The following is a 13,844-nucleotide window of genomic DNA, read 5'->3' as shown; positions in this document are numbered from 1 at the left end:
ACCCGCTTTGTTTCTTAAATCCCACATAGTAAGATCACATATAGACGAACACGTCTATTTCACTTGGCAGCATGCTCTCTATATTCATCCCTGTTGTTGTAAGTGGCAAGATTTCATTCTTTTTTAGGACAGTAATACTCCATTGTACATATACACCACATCTTTATCAATTCATCTACCAATGGGCACTTAGGGTGCGTCCATCGTTTGGCTTTCGGAAATAATGCTGCCATAAACACAGAGGTACGTACATTCTTTCAAATTAGTGTTTTTGTGTCCTTTGGGTAAATACCCAGTGGTCTAATTATCATAAGATAGTTCTATCTTTAACTAGAGGCACCCGCATACTATTTTCCACGGTGGCTGCACCCGTTTGCACTCCCACCAACAGTGCGAGAGGGCTCCTTTCTTTACACATCCTCTCCAACATTTGTTTGTTCTTGAGTCGTTGATGTTAGCCATTCCGATGGATGGGACGTGATGGGTCATCGTAGTTTTGATCTGCATCTACCTGACGTTGAGTGACGTTGAGCATCTTCTGTTGTCTGCTGGCCATCGGGATGTCTTCTTTGGAAACATGTCTGTTCATGTCTTCTGCCCATTTTTTTAACTGGATTATTTGTTGAGTTGTAGCAGTTCTTCATATATTTTGAATACCAACCCTTTATCAGACATGTCATTTGCAACTACCTTCTCCTCCCATTCAGCAGGCTGCCTTTTGGTTTTGTTGACTGTTTCCTTTGCTGTGCGGAATCCGAGGTAGTCCCAACAGTTTATTTTTGCCTTTATTTCCCTTGCCTCAGGAGACACACCTGGAAAGATACTGCTAAGGTCGATGTCGGAGAAATTATTGCCTGTGCTCACTTCTAGGATTTTTATGGTTTCAGGTCTATTTAGAGCCTTAATCCATTTTGAGTTTATTTTTGTGTGTGATGACAGGAAGCGGTCCAATTTCATTCTTCTGCATGTAGCTGTCCAGTTTTCCCAACACCATTTGTTGAAGAGAATTTTTCCCATTGCACATTCTTAACTGCTTTCTTGTAGATTAATTGACCATATGATTGTGAGTTTATCTCTGGGTTTCCTACTCTGCTCCATTGATCTGTGTCTACTTTTACGCCAGTGGCATACTGTCATTGATTACAGCTTTGTAATATAACTTGAAATCTGGAACTGTGATACCTCCAGTTTTTTTTCAAGATCGCTTTGGCTAATTGGGGTCTTCTGTGGTTCCATACAGATTTAGGACTATTTGTTCTAAATCTGTGGAAAATGCTATTGGTACTTCGATAGGGATTGCATTAAATCTATAGGTTGCTTTGGGTAGCATGGGCGTGTTAACAATATTTGTTTGTCTAATCCCTAAGTGAGGAATGTCTTTCCATTTGTTTGTGAGGTCTTCAATTTCTTTCATCAACGTCTCCGAGTTTTCGAAGTACAAATCTTTCACCTACCTGCTTAAGTGTTACTCCTAGGTACTTTTGGTGCAAGCATAAATGGGACTGTTTTCTTAACTTCTCTTTCTGCTGCTTCATTATTAGCATACAGAAATGCAACGGATTTTGCATCCTGCGACCTTACTGAATTCCTTTATCAGTTCTAGAAGTTTTTTGGTGGTCTTTAGGGTTTTCTCTACACAGTATCATGTAAACACTGTATTTCTTAAGAAAGAAAGTGCCACGTAGATTCTTCTCTGGAGGCCTGCGGGTGACTTCTCCCCAGCTGATGGCAGTGCGGCTTGCAGAGCACCAGCCCTCCAAAGTGGGCGAGTGGGGCTGCCTCCCCTAGCCTCAGCCACCTTACTTCTGGGCACAACACCCAGGCCGCCAACTGCACCGTCAACAGCACTCAGTGTTGACACTTACCTTCCCTCGAGAAATTAGACCATAGTCTGATGGCAATTTCCATGTCAAATTTAACGGAAGAGTGTAAGAATCACTCTTAATTTCTAGAAAGAAAAGGTCACAGGCATTCAACCTCCTTAGTTGCTGCAGACTGAAGGTCTGTGTGCCCTCAACATTCCTGTGCTGACACCTACCCCCCAGAGTGGCGGTTTGGGGGGGCTCTTTGGGAGGTGAGCAGATGAGGAGGGCAGGGTCCTCGTGAATGGGATCTGCGCCCTTCTAAGGGGGAGTCCAGAGAGCTTCCTCGTGAGGACACAGGGAGAAGAGGAGCCTATGAACCAGGCGGGCACAGCCCTCGCCAGAGACCTAATCTGCTGGAGACTTGAGCCTGGACTTCCAACTTCCAGAACTTGAAGAAGTAAACACGTGTTGTTTACAAGCCAGCCAGTCCGTGGTATTCTGTCACAGCAGCCCGAGCAGACTGAGGGACAGACTTACCACCATTCAGAATTAACAACTCGCACACGGTATCCCTCAGTTGACAGTTTATTTTTAAAAAACAGCACCCCAGTTCCCACATCTTCTTCCTTGGCCATCATTTTCGTGAACAGAAGAAGCTACGAAAAATTGGAGGGGGGGGGGGGTATTATCTTTGCCGACTGACACATTTGCAGAGGATTCATGAATAATGATCATTTAAAAGCTCCTGGTTTTACTCCTGAATCAGGCAAAGAGCAGATGACAATATGAGAACAGATTTTGCTTACAACAATATCATAATACAACATTGAATTATTACAGTGCAGTGGTTATAATTACGTTCACAATCGAATATTCGCAGCCCAAACCCCAGACACACCAAAACCCCCCAACTGCTGACAAGCAGGGGGACCCGTGCAAGCAGCGGCCGTCCGAAGAGCGAACAGCAGACTCGGTAAGGCTTTGCTGGCAGCGGCTCTCAGCGCCGACAGCCCCCTGCTGCGCGGGGAGGCCCCGGGCCGCCCTCACTTTGAGTCTTGGTCTTTCTTTTCATCCAAAAGGGCTGAGCGGATCCCCAGCTTTTTCAGTTCCTCCACCAGGTCCCCATTTTGGTGCATCTGCAGGAGGATGTCACAGCCGCCCACGAACTCGCCGTTGAGGTACACCTGCGGGATGGTGGGCCAGTTGGAGTAGTCCTTAATGCCTGCGGGGAAAGAACACGCAGGTGTCACTGAGATGCTCAGAGCTGAACTCTGCGTGGTGCAATCCGTTTTCTCCCGGCTCCCAATAGAACACCCAGGGTCCCCCACCGAGTTCCCCTCCCATCCTCGGGGAACCATGTGTCGGCCACGGAGTGGGAGCTTTAGTGAAAACTGGACAACTATGTATACCCTACTGTTTCTGATAACCGACTGTGAGGCCGCCCCAAGTCGCTCAACTGTCCGCCTGTTTCCACCCCGACCTCCCACCGTTCTCCTGAGCACTGGGGAGGTGAGACTCTCCCCGGACAGAGAACAGACGGTGAACAGGGACCGAGGGCAGAGAACCCGACTGGTGGATGCCATGGCCCGCCTTCCTCTGCAGTCACGGACTCCGTGCAACAAAACTTCAACGCTATGACTTCCTTTCCAAAGGGACTGCCTAACGTGGGTCCATCCCAGGAAGTCTGCCAAGCGAGGCAGGCCTCACTCAGGCTTCTTGTGCCCATCTGGGTTGGGGAACACCACCAAGATGCTGCATCACTGGGTTTTATTTTTAATAACCCTTTTGCCCCGAGAACAATCTCTTTCCTAGGGCAGCCTGGAGCCTTCACCCTCTTTAGCCCCTTGGACGGGCTCTCCGTGGGGCAGGCTGATGGGGCTCGACCCAGATTTCACAGTCACTGAGTCAAAGCAAGGAAAGGTCCAAAGCCCCACTAACGTCCATGTGGTGAGAGAGACCCCCCTCCCTGTCCTCAAGGACAAGAACCTTAAGAACCGTGCGAATGGTTCTGAGGACACACAGAGATGTGGCACCTCCTAGGACACCCCAGCCAGGCGGCCACTCTGTTCAGTTCCGGACGGTAAGGCTGATGGTCTTAACAAGACAGGAGGAAGTAAATGTGGTTTCAGGCTTAAGACAAAAGATTACTCTTTCTTCGTGTTCTTCTACCTCCTTCCTACAGATGAGATACACTTTTAAAAATCCATCCATCCATAAAACATCTGTGTTGGTGCTGTAAAGAGAGGCTGAGCAAAAGCATGCCATAGGAGAATTAACCACTAGAGACCACACTTGCTATTTTTATATCTCTATAGCTAGAAAGGTACTTTTAAAAGGGCAAAATGAGCAGACAAAATAAAACAGAAAAGTCAACAGATTCTTCAAACAAAATACAATACTACGCAAATTAAAAATCATTCAAGTGGTGGTTTTCGTGTAAATAAAACTAAAAATACCAAAACTGGTCTTTGATATCCTATCACTTATGATCACTTGTTTTCCAAATAAAATCACCCATTTGACTCATATCACAAGTCCTAAGATAATAATGTTTTCTTCTCTTTTAAAAGTCACTACCTTCTTAAAAAAAATAGTGACTTTGCTCTAACCAGAGCACCAGAGAAGTCCCCCCCCTCCCAAGGCTTTATCTTTCTCCTCCAGACTTCCTCTACAGAGAAAGGGTTACAATATCGTAGGCCCCCAAAAACGTACTTTTTTTTTTACTTTTTTTTTGAGGTGTAATTGACATATGACATTGTATCATTTCAGGTCTACAACATAATGATTTGATATTTGTATGTATTACAAATTGATCACCACAGGAAATCTAGTTACCATCCGTCACCATATGCAGTTACAAGATTTCCTCCTGTGATGAGAACTTTTGAGATCTAGTTTCTCAAAAACTTTCAAATGTGCAATACAGTATTATTAACTAAGGTCATCATGCTGTACACTACACCCCCAGAAAAGGACACTTCTAAGCCACTTTGGATGTCTTTAAAAATAAATAAATAAATCAGCTAGAGGTACGGGGGTTACTAAAAAAGGGAAAATTCCATTAACCATCAGAATGTCGTTATAGTGCCAAATATCTAGATTTATTAGAATTTCTCAATGAATTCAAGTTTTATCTTGAATTCTGATATTTGGTGCAACACAGATGACTCAGCACAGAAGTCATAATTCTTGGAAACTTTCTTAAATATCTTCTATATTGTGTGCATAAACCATTTATGTGCATGATTTTCTATCTGGATTTTTCCACTAGTAATACACTGTGTTAAGCCTTCCAAGACAATGAATATCTGATTCTTTCAGTGACTGCCTAAATGAAATTTATGAAACACACCAAAAATGAAAATAAATTTGCCATCTGAGGTTCACTCCAACCACATACATCCAATCCCAAAAAGCAGTTTTTTGAAATCTCTGAGAAGTAGAATACTTTGCTCTTGTCAATCACGTTTACAGTCCCACACTCACTCAAAGCTTTAGGCTTATCTCGTTCATTTAAGCAGCACATCGCTACAGATCACATGTCCAGACTAGAGGGAAGAGGACACGTCACCAGAATCAACTGTCACCGTTAAAACTACCAAACAAGTGGGCTTTCCAACCACCTTGAACATCGGACACAACACAGTCATATGCAAGGGAGACAAATTTCTTCCAGACCCTGGGGCCATGCTCTCTTGCCTAATAACTTGTATTTCAAGAATTCAGGAGAACCTGGCTCCAGAGCCCATGATGGCATGTGAGAGTGGCTACGGTGCCGACTAGCGGATAGTTTATCAAAATTAAACTTACCTGCTTCTTTGGTTTTAGGGTAACAAGCATTAGAGGCAGCTGATACCAAGGCAAAGAGCTCTGGCATCTTGAAAAAATACTATTTCTTATTTTTAAAAGTCTGATTACAGGTTTGAATATTGAAAGAAATAGCCAAGTGATTCTTATAGCACGAAGCAAGTAACTTCCAAGAATAAAAGACCACTGTTCATAAGTTGAAAATGAAAATGAATCCCATCAATTCATATGTAATCGTTTAAACATGGCTAAGTTCTCTCACTTTTTCAGTTTCAAAAACTGTAACATACAATGACAGCTCTTCCAAGTTTCGCTCCAAGTAACTCAGAATCAGAGAGAGAAACTGAAAAATTAGGAAATCGTATCCAAGAATGCGTTTTAATGGTAATCATATTTTACAGATGACAAGTGCCAACGATTCAATTTGGGACAAAAAATACTGACTGCAAAGTTATAAAGCGGGGTGACACTAGAAATTGGGAGTAAGGAAGGAGGCGGTCTTACAAAATCAGTTCTACAGGCACCTACTGCCCCACTAAAAAAATGAGTATTCCAAAGCATCAAACCAGAGTGGGGGGAAAAATAAGGGTATTAGAAAGTTCCCTTCCAGAACTTTCAAAAGGGACTTTTCAAAATTCATCACGTTTCAGAATATTAGACTTGTTCCCAGTTTGGACAACAAAGGACAGGAGCGCCACTACAGCTTTCCTCTCTCCCCGGGAGATTTTCACCATAGGAGGAGCTTCGGAATCTGATGCAGATCAACCCGGCCTTGGGCAAGTCACAGGGCCGCCTCCGACAGCACCACGGGAGATCATGGAGCTACGGGCAAGGGAAAGGCAGACCCCCCAGGGGCCAGCGCCACAGCGAACAGAGCCCTGGCTCCGAGTCAGCGGGCTGTGGCTTGCCAGCTTGTAACTAAATGCAGGGTCAGATCAATCTGCTACTCTCTTAGCCTCGGTTTCCCTGCCTGTAACGTGGGAATAACTAAGGATTTATTGCGAAGATGAGATGAGATCTAACTGGCGATGGGGTTAAACTCCCACAATTCCAGGTACCAGGCGGAGATTCTGCCCACCGCGACGTCCCCTACGCCGTCCCTCCATCATGCTCCTCTGAGAAATACACGCAACGGGGACGAATGCAGAAAAAAATACCAATCCTGTGGCCAGGCAGCACGGGAATACTCATTTGCTGAGCTAAGGGTTTCTGAATTTCATACTCTTTAAGTATTTTACACACATAGCCTCACTTAACCTTTGCAAAAGTCCTACAGGGACTGCACAATTTTCTCTGTTTTACAGATGAAGAAACCAAGGCTCGGGGAGGTTATCTGACCAAAGTCACAGTGCTGGCAAGTGGTGGAGCCTGGATTTCCATCCAGGTTTCTACGAGTCCGAAGGCCAGGTTCTAGACCGGCAGAGATGGCCTCTGGCCTGTGGCTGGCAAGTCACCCCAGCCCACGAATCATACTCACACTGCACGTGTATCCATGACACGGGGGACCGTCTCACAGCTTTAACACAAACGGCATCGTGCCGTAGTTCCTTTTTTTGCAATTTACCTCACGACTAAACACTGCATTCTCCGAGACACAGTCACATGGATGACATCTAGATCCAGCTCGTTTGAGCCACAATTTAGCTTCCCACCACGGGGCTACACTACCGTTTGTTTATCCAGTCTGCTAAGAGACCAAGACCCCCTCTTGCTAATCTTTCATTATTACAAGCAACACGTCAATGAATATCCTTTTATCTGCCTTCTAACTCACACGCAGGGGCTTCCTCTCTGGAGAAAGGGGTGGCAAACTATGGCGTGTGGGCCATCTGTGGTCCACTTCCTATTTTTGTAAATAAAGTTTTATTGGGACTCGGCCACACCCATCCGTCAGGTACCGTTCCCGACCACTTTCACACCACCCCAGCAGAGTGGAATCCGAGCCATGGAGATTGTGGGGTCCGCACAGACTGAAGTATTTCCTCTCTGGCCCTTTACAAAGGAAGTCTGTCAACCCCCAATCTAGACTGTGTGCCCAGGAGTGAAGCAGCTGGGTCTTCAGCCATGTTCACCTTCAACTTGACCCGGTACTGACAGTTACTCCTCCAATGTGTTGGTACCTTTTTATACTCTCATCTGCGGCGTGTAACACATTTGCCACACGAGCCCAGAAACACCACTTGTTAATGTGACTTCTAACATTTGCCAGTGTCACAGATTTGTTTCTGTTGCTTAATCTCCCCGATGCTGAACATAGTTTCAAATACTTAATAAACACTCAACAATAGGATAATGGCTATTCATTCTACAGATGATCTGAACAGGCAGAAATTTAAGAGTGTTTATGTTTGTTTTTGCTTTTGCTTTTATTTATTTGTCAGAGAGAGAGAGAGAGTGAGCGCAGGCAGGCAGAGGCAGAGAGAGAAGCAGGCTCCCCGCTGAGCAAGGAGCCCAATGTGGGACTCGATCCCAGGACACCGGGATCACGACCGGAGCCAAAGGCAGCAGCTCAACTGACTGAGCCACCCAGGCGTCCCAAGAGTGTTTATGTTTTTAAGAGCATGGAAGAGTTTAAAAGAAGTATATATAAAAGAAGAATTTACTTATTCATTAAAACAACCACTGAGGGGCATCTGCGTGGCTCCATCAGTTAAGCATCCCACTGGTTAAGTGTCTGACTCTTGGTTTCAGCTCAGGTCATCATCTTGGGGTCCTGGGATCGAGCCCCGCATCAGACTCTGCGCTGGGCAAGGAACCTGCTTAGAACTCTCTTTCCCTCTGCCCCTCCCCCAACTCATGTGCACATGCGCACTAGCTCTCTCTCAACATAAATAAATAAAAGCTTTAAAAAAAGAATCACTGAAAGCTTTCTCTGCATAAGCAATACACAGGGTCCTCAGGCAGTGGCATAAGACAAGTTCCGTTTTCGGGAGGGCAAAATACTATGCTCAGACATGCATGATTTCAAGTGTGGTTTTTTAAAAAAAAATAAAAGATTAGAAACTAGATCCAAATGTTAATAATGGTGGATATAGAATTACAGGTGATTTCCCTTTATTGCCTTCAGCGTTTCCAAGTTTCTTCAATGAGCATGTTATGTTTACAACAGGAAGTGAAAGAGATTCTTTGTTAGACCAGGATTAGGGTATGCTGACACCTGTCTACTGGGACCCGGTCCCTCTGTGGCCACCTTCTACGTTCTTCCAGGTCAACAGGAGAAGGAAAAGACGTGAGGAAGACCTCACACTCATCTCTGTTCCCTGGGTCACAGGCCAAGCTGTCTCCGCATCACACTTCAGGGACCCGGCCCCCAAACAGGAAGACAGCTTCTCCGGGTGTTCCCTGGGCTCTGGGCCCTTCATAAAGCTCTGGCACAAGAGAAAAGGAAAGGCGGTTTTGCAGGAGCCCCTCTCTAGTTACAAGCGGTGACCTTGGATCTGGGAAAGGTGCACAGATGTATCTGTGGCTAGCAAAAGCAAGCATCAGACAGCCTGTCAGCTTCTCTCGGTAAAACTCAAGGGTGCAGAGAGCAAAGAGATGAAGAGCGTTCGTGTTTTTATCGAGTCTTACCCTGATTAAACTCATCCACACCACGGGAACGTGCTCACACCACCCTGCCCCAGTCTGAGAGTTCATAGTGGCATGCATGCTTATTTTTCCAAGCCACAAAAGAGGTGTGTGTTAATGTCCAATATAGACCCAACACCTTTATTGCCCAAGATAATAATCTGGTATGAAACAAACTGGGAATAAAAATGATGAAACTCAACGCTCAAAAAATTTAAGGGCTAAATTCTTGTTGCTGTTGCTTGAACACCTGAACGTGAGCCTGAAATACGAGACGGGAAGCTCGGCGCTATGTGTGAACCTTCCTACTTCTGCTCCTACCTTCTTCTTACACTCCAGTGTACCCCATCTCCAGTTAGGTTAAATGGGAGACAGAGGGCACCTGGGTAGCTCCGTCGGTTGACCAACTGCTCAGGTCGTGATCTCAGGGTCCTGGGATCAAGCCCTGAGCGTGGCTGCTCACTCAGATGAGGCTGGGGGGGGGGTGCTACTTGAGAATTCTCCCTCCCCCTCTCTCTCTCTCTCTCTCTGCCCCCTCCCCCCTGCATACGCATGCTCGCGCACGCTCTCTCTCTCTAATAAATAAATAAATAAATCTTTAAAAAGACTGGTGCTGTGAGTTGAATTGTGTCCCCCAAAAAACTATGTTCGAGTCCTAATTTCCTCTGTCCCTCCCCTCTGCGTTCCCTCTCTAAAATAAATAAATAAATAAATTTACAAAAAATAAAAATAAACAGAATAGAAACCACAAACCAAAGACCCTCAAAACCTTATACTAAGCAAGCTATCAATGACATGACTTTTTATTAACAGCCCTACTAGCCTGCCGTGTGGCAAGGTCCCTGCTGAACGACGGCAGAGTAGTTTCTCCTATCTTATCTTTGAAGCAGAGCAGCCACCGCTGGGTGAAGACTGCAGCCATCCCCCCAGCCCCCACCTTGGACGAAAAACACAGCCCACGGCCTGGGTGCCGGTGCACCCAGCAGCCAGTGACACTCCAGCAGGCAAACAAACAAGAGCCAGGAGGCTACTACAGGGCAGCATCACACAGAGCGGGTCATGTTAACCTGCCTTCTGTCCTCCTAGTTTCCACCCATCCAAACGGAGAGTTTTCCAGGAATTAATCTGCGGAAAATATACTTACTCTGAGAACCATTAAGTCCCAATGATAAAATACCTCCGGCTGAGTGAGTGCCTTCTGTGTTCTAGATAAAACGATGGGCACTTTCTAAAAAGATTTACTTTCTCTATTTTTCCTCATCAAACCTTTGTCAAGTTTGGTTTCATTATCGTCCCTTACTGAAAAAGAAAATGCAGTAATGGGACTTGCTTAGGGTTGCCCGGCTGACTGGGGGCAGCAGGGTTCCAGCCCCAAGTTTTTCCGCCACACCAGCCTGTCTGGTCAAGGAGGGAGGACTAGGACTGATCATTTCAACTGCAGAATAACAGTCCTAAGTACATAATAACAAACTCTAGAATTCTACATGTAGAATAACAGGGAACCTGGTGCCCGGTAAAACTGTTTTCAGAACACTGTAACTAAAGAACAGCACGGCATCCCGGGACCCCTACTGGAGGTCTCTAACAGGAATGCAGGATACTAAGCCACCCTCTAGGAAGTGCAGGCACAGCCTCCCCATTTCTCCACCAACTCTGACCAAGGGCCCTAGAGAAGGAGCAGATCTATGTACTCCACTGGCCCTGTCCTCCTCCCCCACTGAGATACTTACAAGGTTCCTGGCTCGGTGTTCCGCAGAAAAGGTACTATTAGCTGTCAGGGCCCTCCCTCCTTCCCCTAAGCCAGCAACAAGCCACGGGACCTGTTGCCATCTGGCCCGCACCGTGATTGGCCCCAGGTTCCCTGAGATCCACGCTCGAGTTAGCTAGGGCCCAAGGGTCATTCCTCATCCCTCTCCCCACAAGCCTCTCTCTCCAAGCCCTAGACCCCCACAAATCCCTCCCTGGCCTCAAGGATCTAAAAATAAAGTTCATGCCTCTTCCTTCCACACCAAGTGATCCCAACGAAGACCAGTCCAAAAGCTGTGTCTACCCCTTCCTTGTAGCAACACAGGATAGCTCCTGACACCCCCAGCCCTGAGGCACCAGGCTAGCCTCTGACCCCACCGCCTCTGACAAGGGCAGCTCCGGCCCCTCCTCTACCACCAACAGCACCAGGAGACAGGCCCACTCACTCAGCGTGTCCCCCAAAGTGCCTGCCTTCTAGTGGTTCTTACAGGATCCCTCCAGGCCCCTTTCCCCACCACTCCTCGGACCGAGCCTGAGCGATCTGGCCCCAAAAGACCTCTCTCGGCTCCGCGTGGGGAACGCGGAACCGCCAGGACTTCCCCAATGTCCAAGCTGACAAGAGTACCAGATGCCCAGATCCTCAAGACCCACTTCAAGTCAGCGATGCCCCTACCCGACCCCGAACACAGCGTAGGAGCCGGTGCCCCGACCCCACTCGAACCCCCAGACAGAGCCCGCGCCGCACAGCCCAGCCCCGCCGAGCGGCCTCGGCCCGTCGCCCCCCACCCGGCGGGCCCTGACCTTGCCGGAGCTGGGGGTCGTCCAGCACGTTGTAGGCCGCGTAGTCGCGGACGCCGTGCAGCCGGAGGATCTGCACCACCGCGTTGCTGAAGCCGCACTGGGGCTGCTCCGGGGTCCCCTTGAGGAAGACCACCACCTTGTCCTTCTTCACCAGCGCGTCCAGTTGCTCCGCCGAGCCGCTCCCGCCGCCGCCCGAGCCCGCCGCCCGCACGCCAGGGCCCCGCAGGCCGCCGCAGGCCGCGCCGCGCCCCGAGCGGAGCAGAGCCGCCGCCACCCGGCCCAGGGATCCACTCATCCCAACACCCTCGCGGGAGCCCTCGACGGCCCGGGCCCTCGGCTCGCCCCCCGCCCCCCAGCCTTCCCCAGGCCCGCGGCAGCCCGGCCCGCCCCCTGGGGGACCTCATTGGGCCGGCTCCGAACTGCTCCACATGATTGGAAAACGCTAGCCCGCACTTTACTCGATTGTACCAATCATGTGGCTCGGCCGGCCCCCGACAGATTGGAGGCCGTCCTTAAAGCAGAGCCGCACCCTACGGCCTTCCTATTGGTCGCTGCCTATCGCTTTGTCAGTTGATTGGAGAGAGTAAATGTCCATCAGCGTCGCGCTCCGAGGCAAGGAGAGGCGAAACCAGGGGAAAGACGACTTCCTCCGGAGGGTAGATGAGCCTGCTGGGATACTCCCGGATGACTAGGGAAGGCAGTGGGCCGGTTTCGGCGTTCCGGGGAACGCCGGGAAGGGGTCACATCCAGGCGGTGGTTCCGGTTCCGGTGTAGGCGGTAGTTGAGTTGCCGTGGCAACGCGGTAGCGGGGAGGCTGGTTCCAGCGTCTGGGATGGCGACGGGGCTGGAGCCGGTCCGGTCCGCCTTTCCCAGCCTAGGTGAGCGATCCCGGTGCCTCCCTAAGGCCGTGGCCGAAAGCGGCCGTTCGTGGCGGGGACGGGCCGGGGCCAGGTTCTCGCGGCCGGGACTCCCGGGTCGAGGCGGGGGCCACGTGTCCCGGCCGTCCGTCGGCCCCGCAGCCCGCGCGGGAGCAGGGCCACACCCGGCCCCAGGGCTCCCGTCTCCACCGCACGGTTATTTCTCCAAAATAACTATTATCTTGAAAGTGTGTAAGGTGCCCTCGTGTGCGTGATCCCCTCCGGGTTTGTGGCTTCGTGGGCTTTGCGGGCCTCTTAAGTCCTTGGAGCCTAAGGCCCCGGAAAGCTTTGTTGAACGGGGAGCTAAGACGGAATTGGTTCGCGGGACAGAGGTTTCCTGGGCTGCTACTGCGTGCCGGGCACGGTGCCAGCGCGGGATGCCCAGAGCTGGTAGTCAGCGGGGGAACAGCGAAGCGGGTGCGCAACAGGGCTCGCTGCTTTCTCTGTTCCCCATTGTACGCATTGCAGCTTGACATGCATTCATTCTCTGTTTTACTGATTTCCCTCCCAGGCACCGGAATTAACTCACTGCTGGGTTGGGACGTGGCACGTGTGGCTGCTGGTGGAGTGAAGGGTTCCGGAAGCTCGGGACTCCGGTGAAACCCGTGCACTATCTGTGGTCTTGGAGCCGCGCAGGGTTGGTGGTACCCTGGGGCACACCAGACTTGCAGAGAAAGCATACTCCGGAGGAAGCTGAGGCATGACTGCTCAAAGGCCAGCGGTTCTATGTGCAATTTTCCTCTGATAGTCCTGGGTACTGTTGCCACGGTGATAATGACTGTGCCGTGTCGTTATCTATCCACCGACAGTAAGAGAAGCCTCGCAGTCGAGATATTGTTTAACAGACGGAGTGGTTTCTGTTGGACACTAAGTACTGCTACAAATTACTTTAAAAAAAAAAAAAAAAGCATTTTAAAAATTGTTGCTGGAGGTGACCGGCTTCTGTTTTGGAGGTTCTCAGATTTAAAACCAGAAAATGAGCCGGAGTGCTGCTAGCAAGCACTCTTGGAAATACTCATTCAGCATGAAACCTGAACCTTAGTAAACTGGGAATAAATTCAAGAGCTACTCAGAAGTGCTCCTCAGTGACCTGTTTATTTCAGCCTCCCTGATGCTATGGATGTGTGATCGTTTTCTCATGGGGGACCCAAAATTGATCAGCTCCTTACAGAACGCTTTTTTTTTTTCTCCCCCAGATTCG

General features: G+C 48.9%; 1 protein-coding gene across 1 annotated transcript; it reads right to left on the bottom strand.

Annotated features, from left to right (window-relative positions):
- Window positions 1-2,375: 2,375 nt before the first annotated feature.
- GLRX5 (glutaredoxin 5) lies at window positions 2,376-12,079 on the bottom strand. The gene is made up of 2 exons (XM_080808853.1): window positions 11,727-12,079; window positions 2,376-3,027 (listed from the first exon to the last, which is right to left on the bottom strand). The coding sequence occupies exons 1-2, from the start codon at window positions 12,019-12,021 to the stop codon at window positions 2,849-2,851; spliced, it is 474 nt and encodes a 157-aa protein (XP_080664979.1). The 5' UTR covers window positions 12,022-12,079; the 3' UTR covers window positions 2,376-2,848.
- Window positions 12,080-13,844: the final 1,765 nt, after the last annotated feature.

This window comes from Martes martes (genome assembly GCF_963455335.1).
Source record: "Martes martes genome assembly, chromosome: 7".
Taxonomy (NCBI): domain Eukaryota; kingdom Metazoa; phylum Chordata; class Mammalia; order Carnivora; family Mustelidae; genus Martes; species Martes martes.
This window is presented reverse-complemented; position numbering and strand designations above follow the sequence as displayed.

What these genes read in the sequence shown, in the direction of transcription:
- GLRX5 (XM_080808853.1), bottom strand. Translation starts at nt 12,021, where the DNA reads ATGAGTGGATCCCTGGGCCGGGTGGCGGCGGCTCTGCTCCGCTCGGGG. An exon ending in CGACCCCCAGCTCCGGCAAG is followed by an intron (nt 3,028 to 11,726) that starts GTCAGGGCCCGC and finishes CTTTCCCCGCAG; the next exon opens with GCATTAAGGACTACTCCAAC.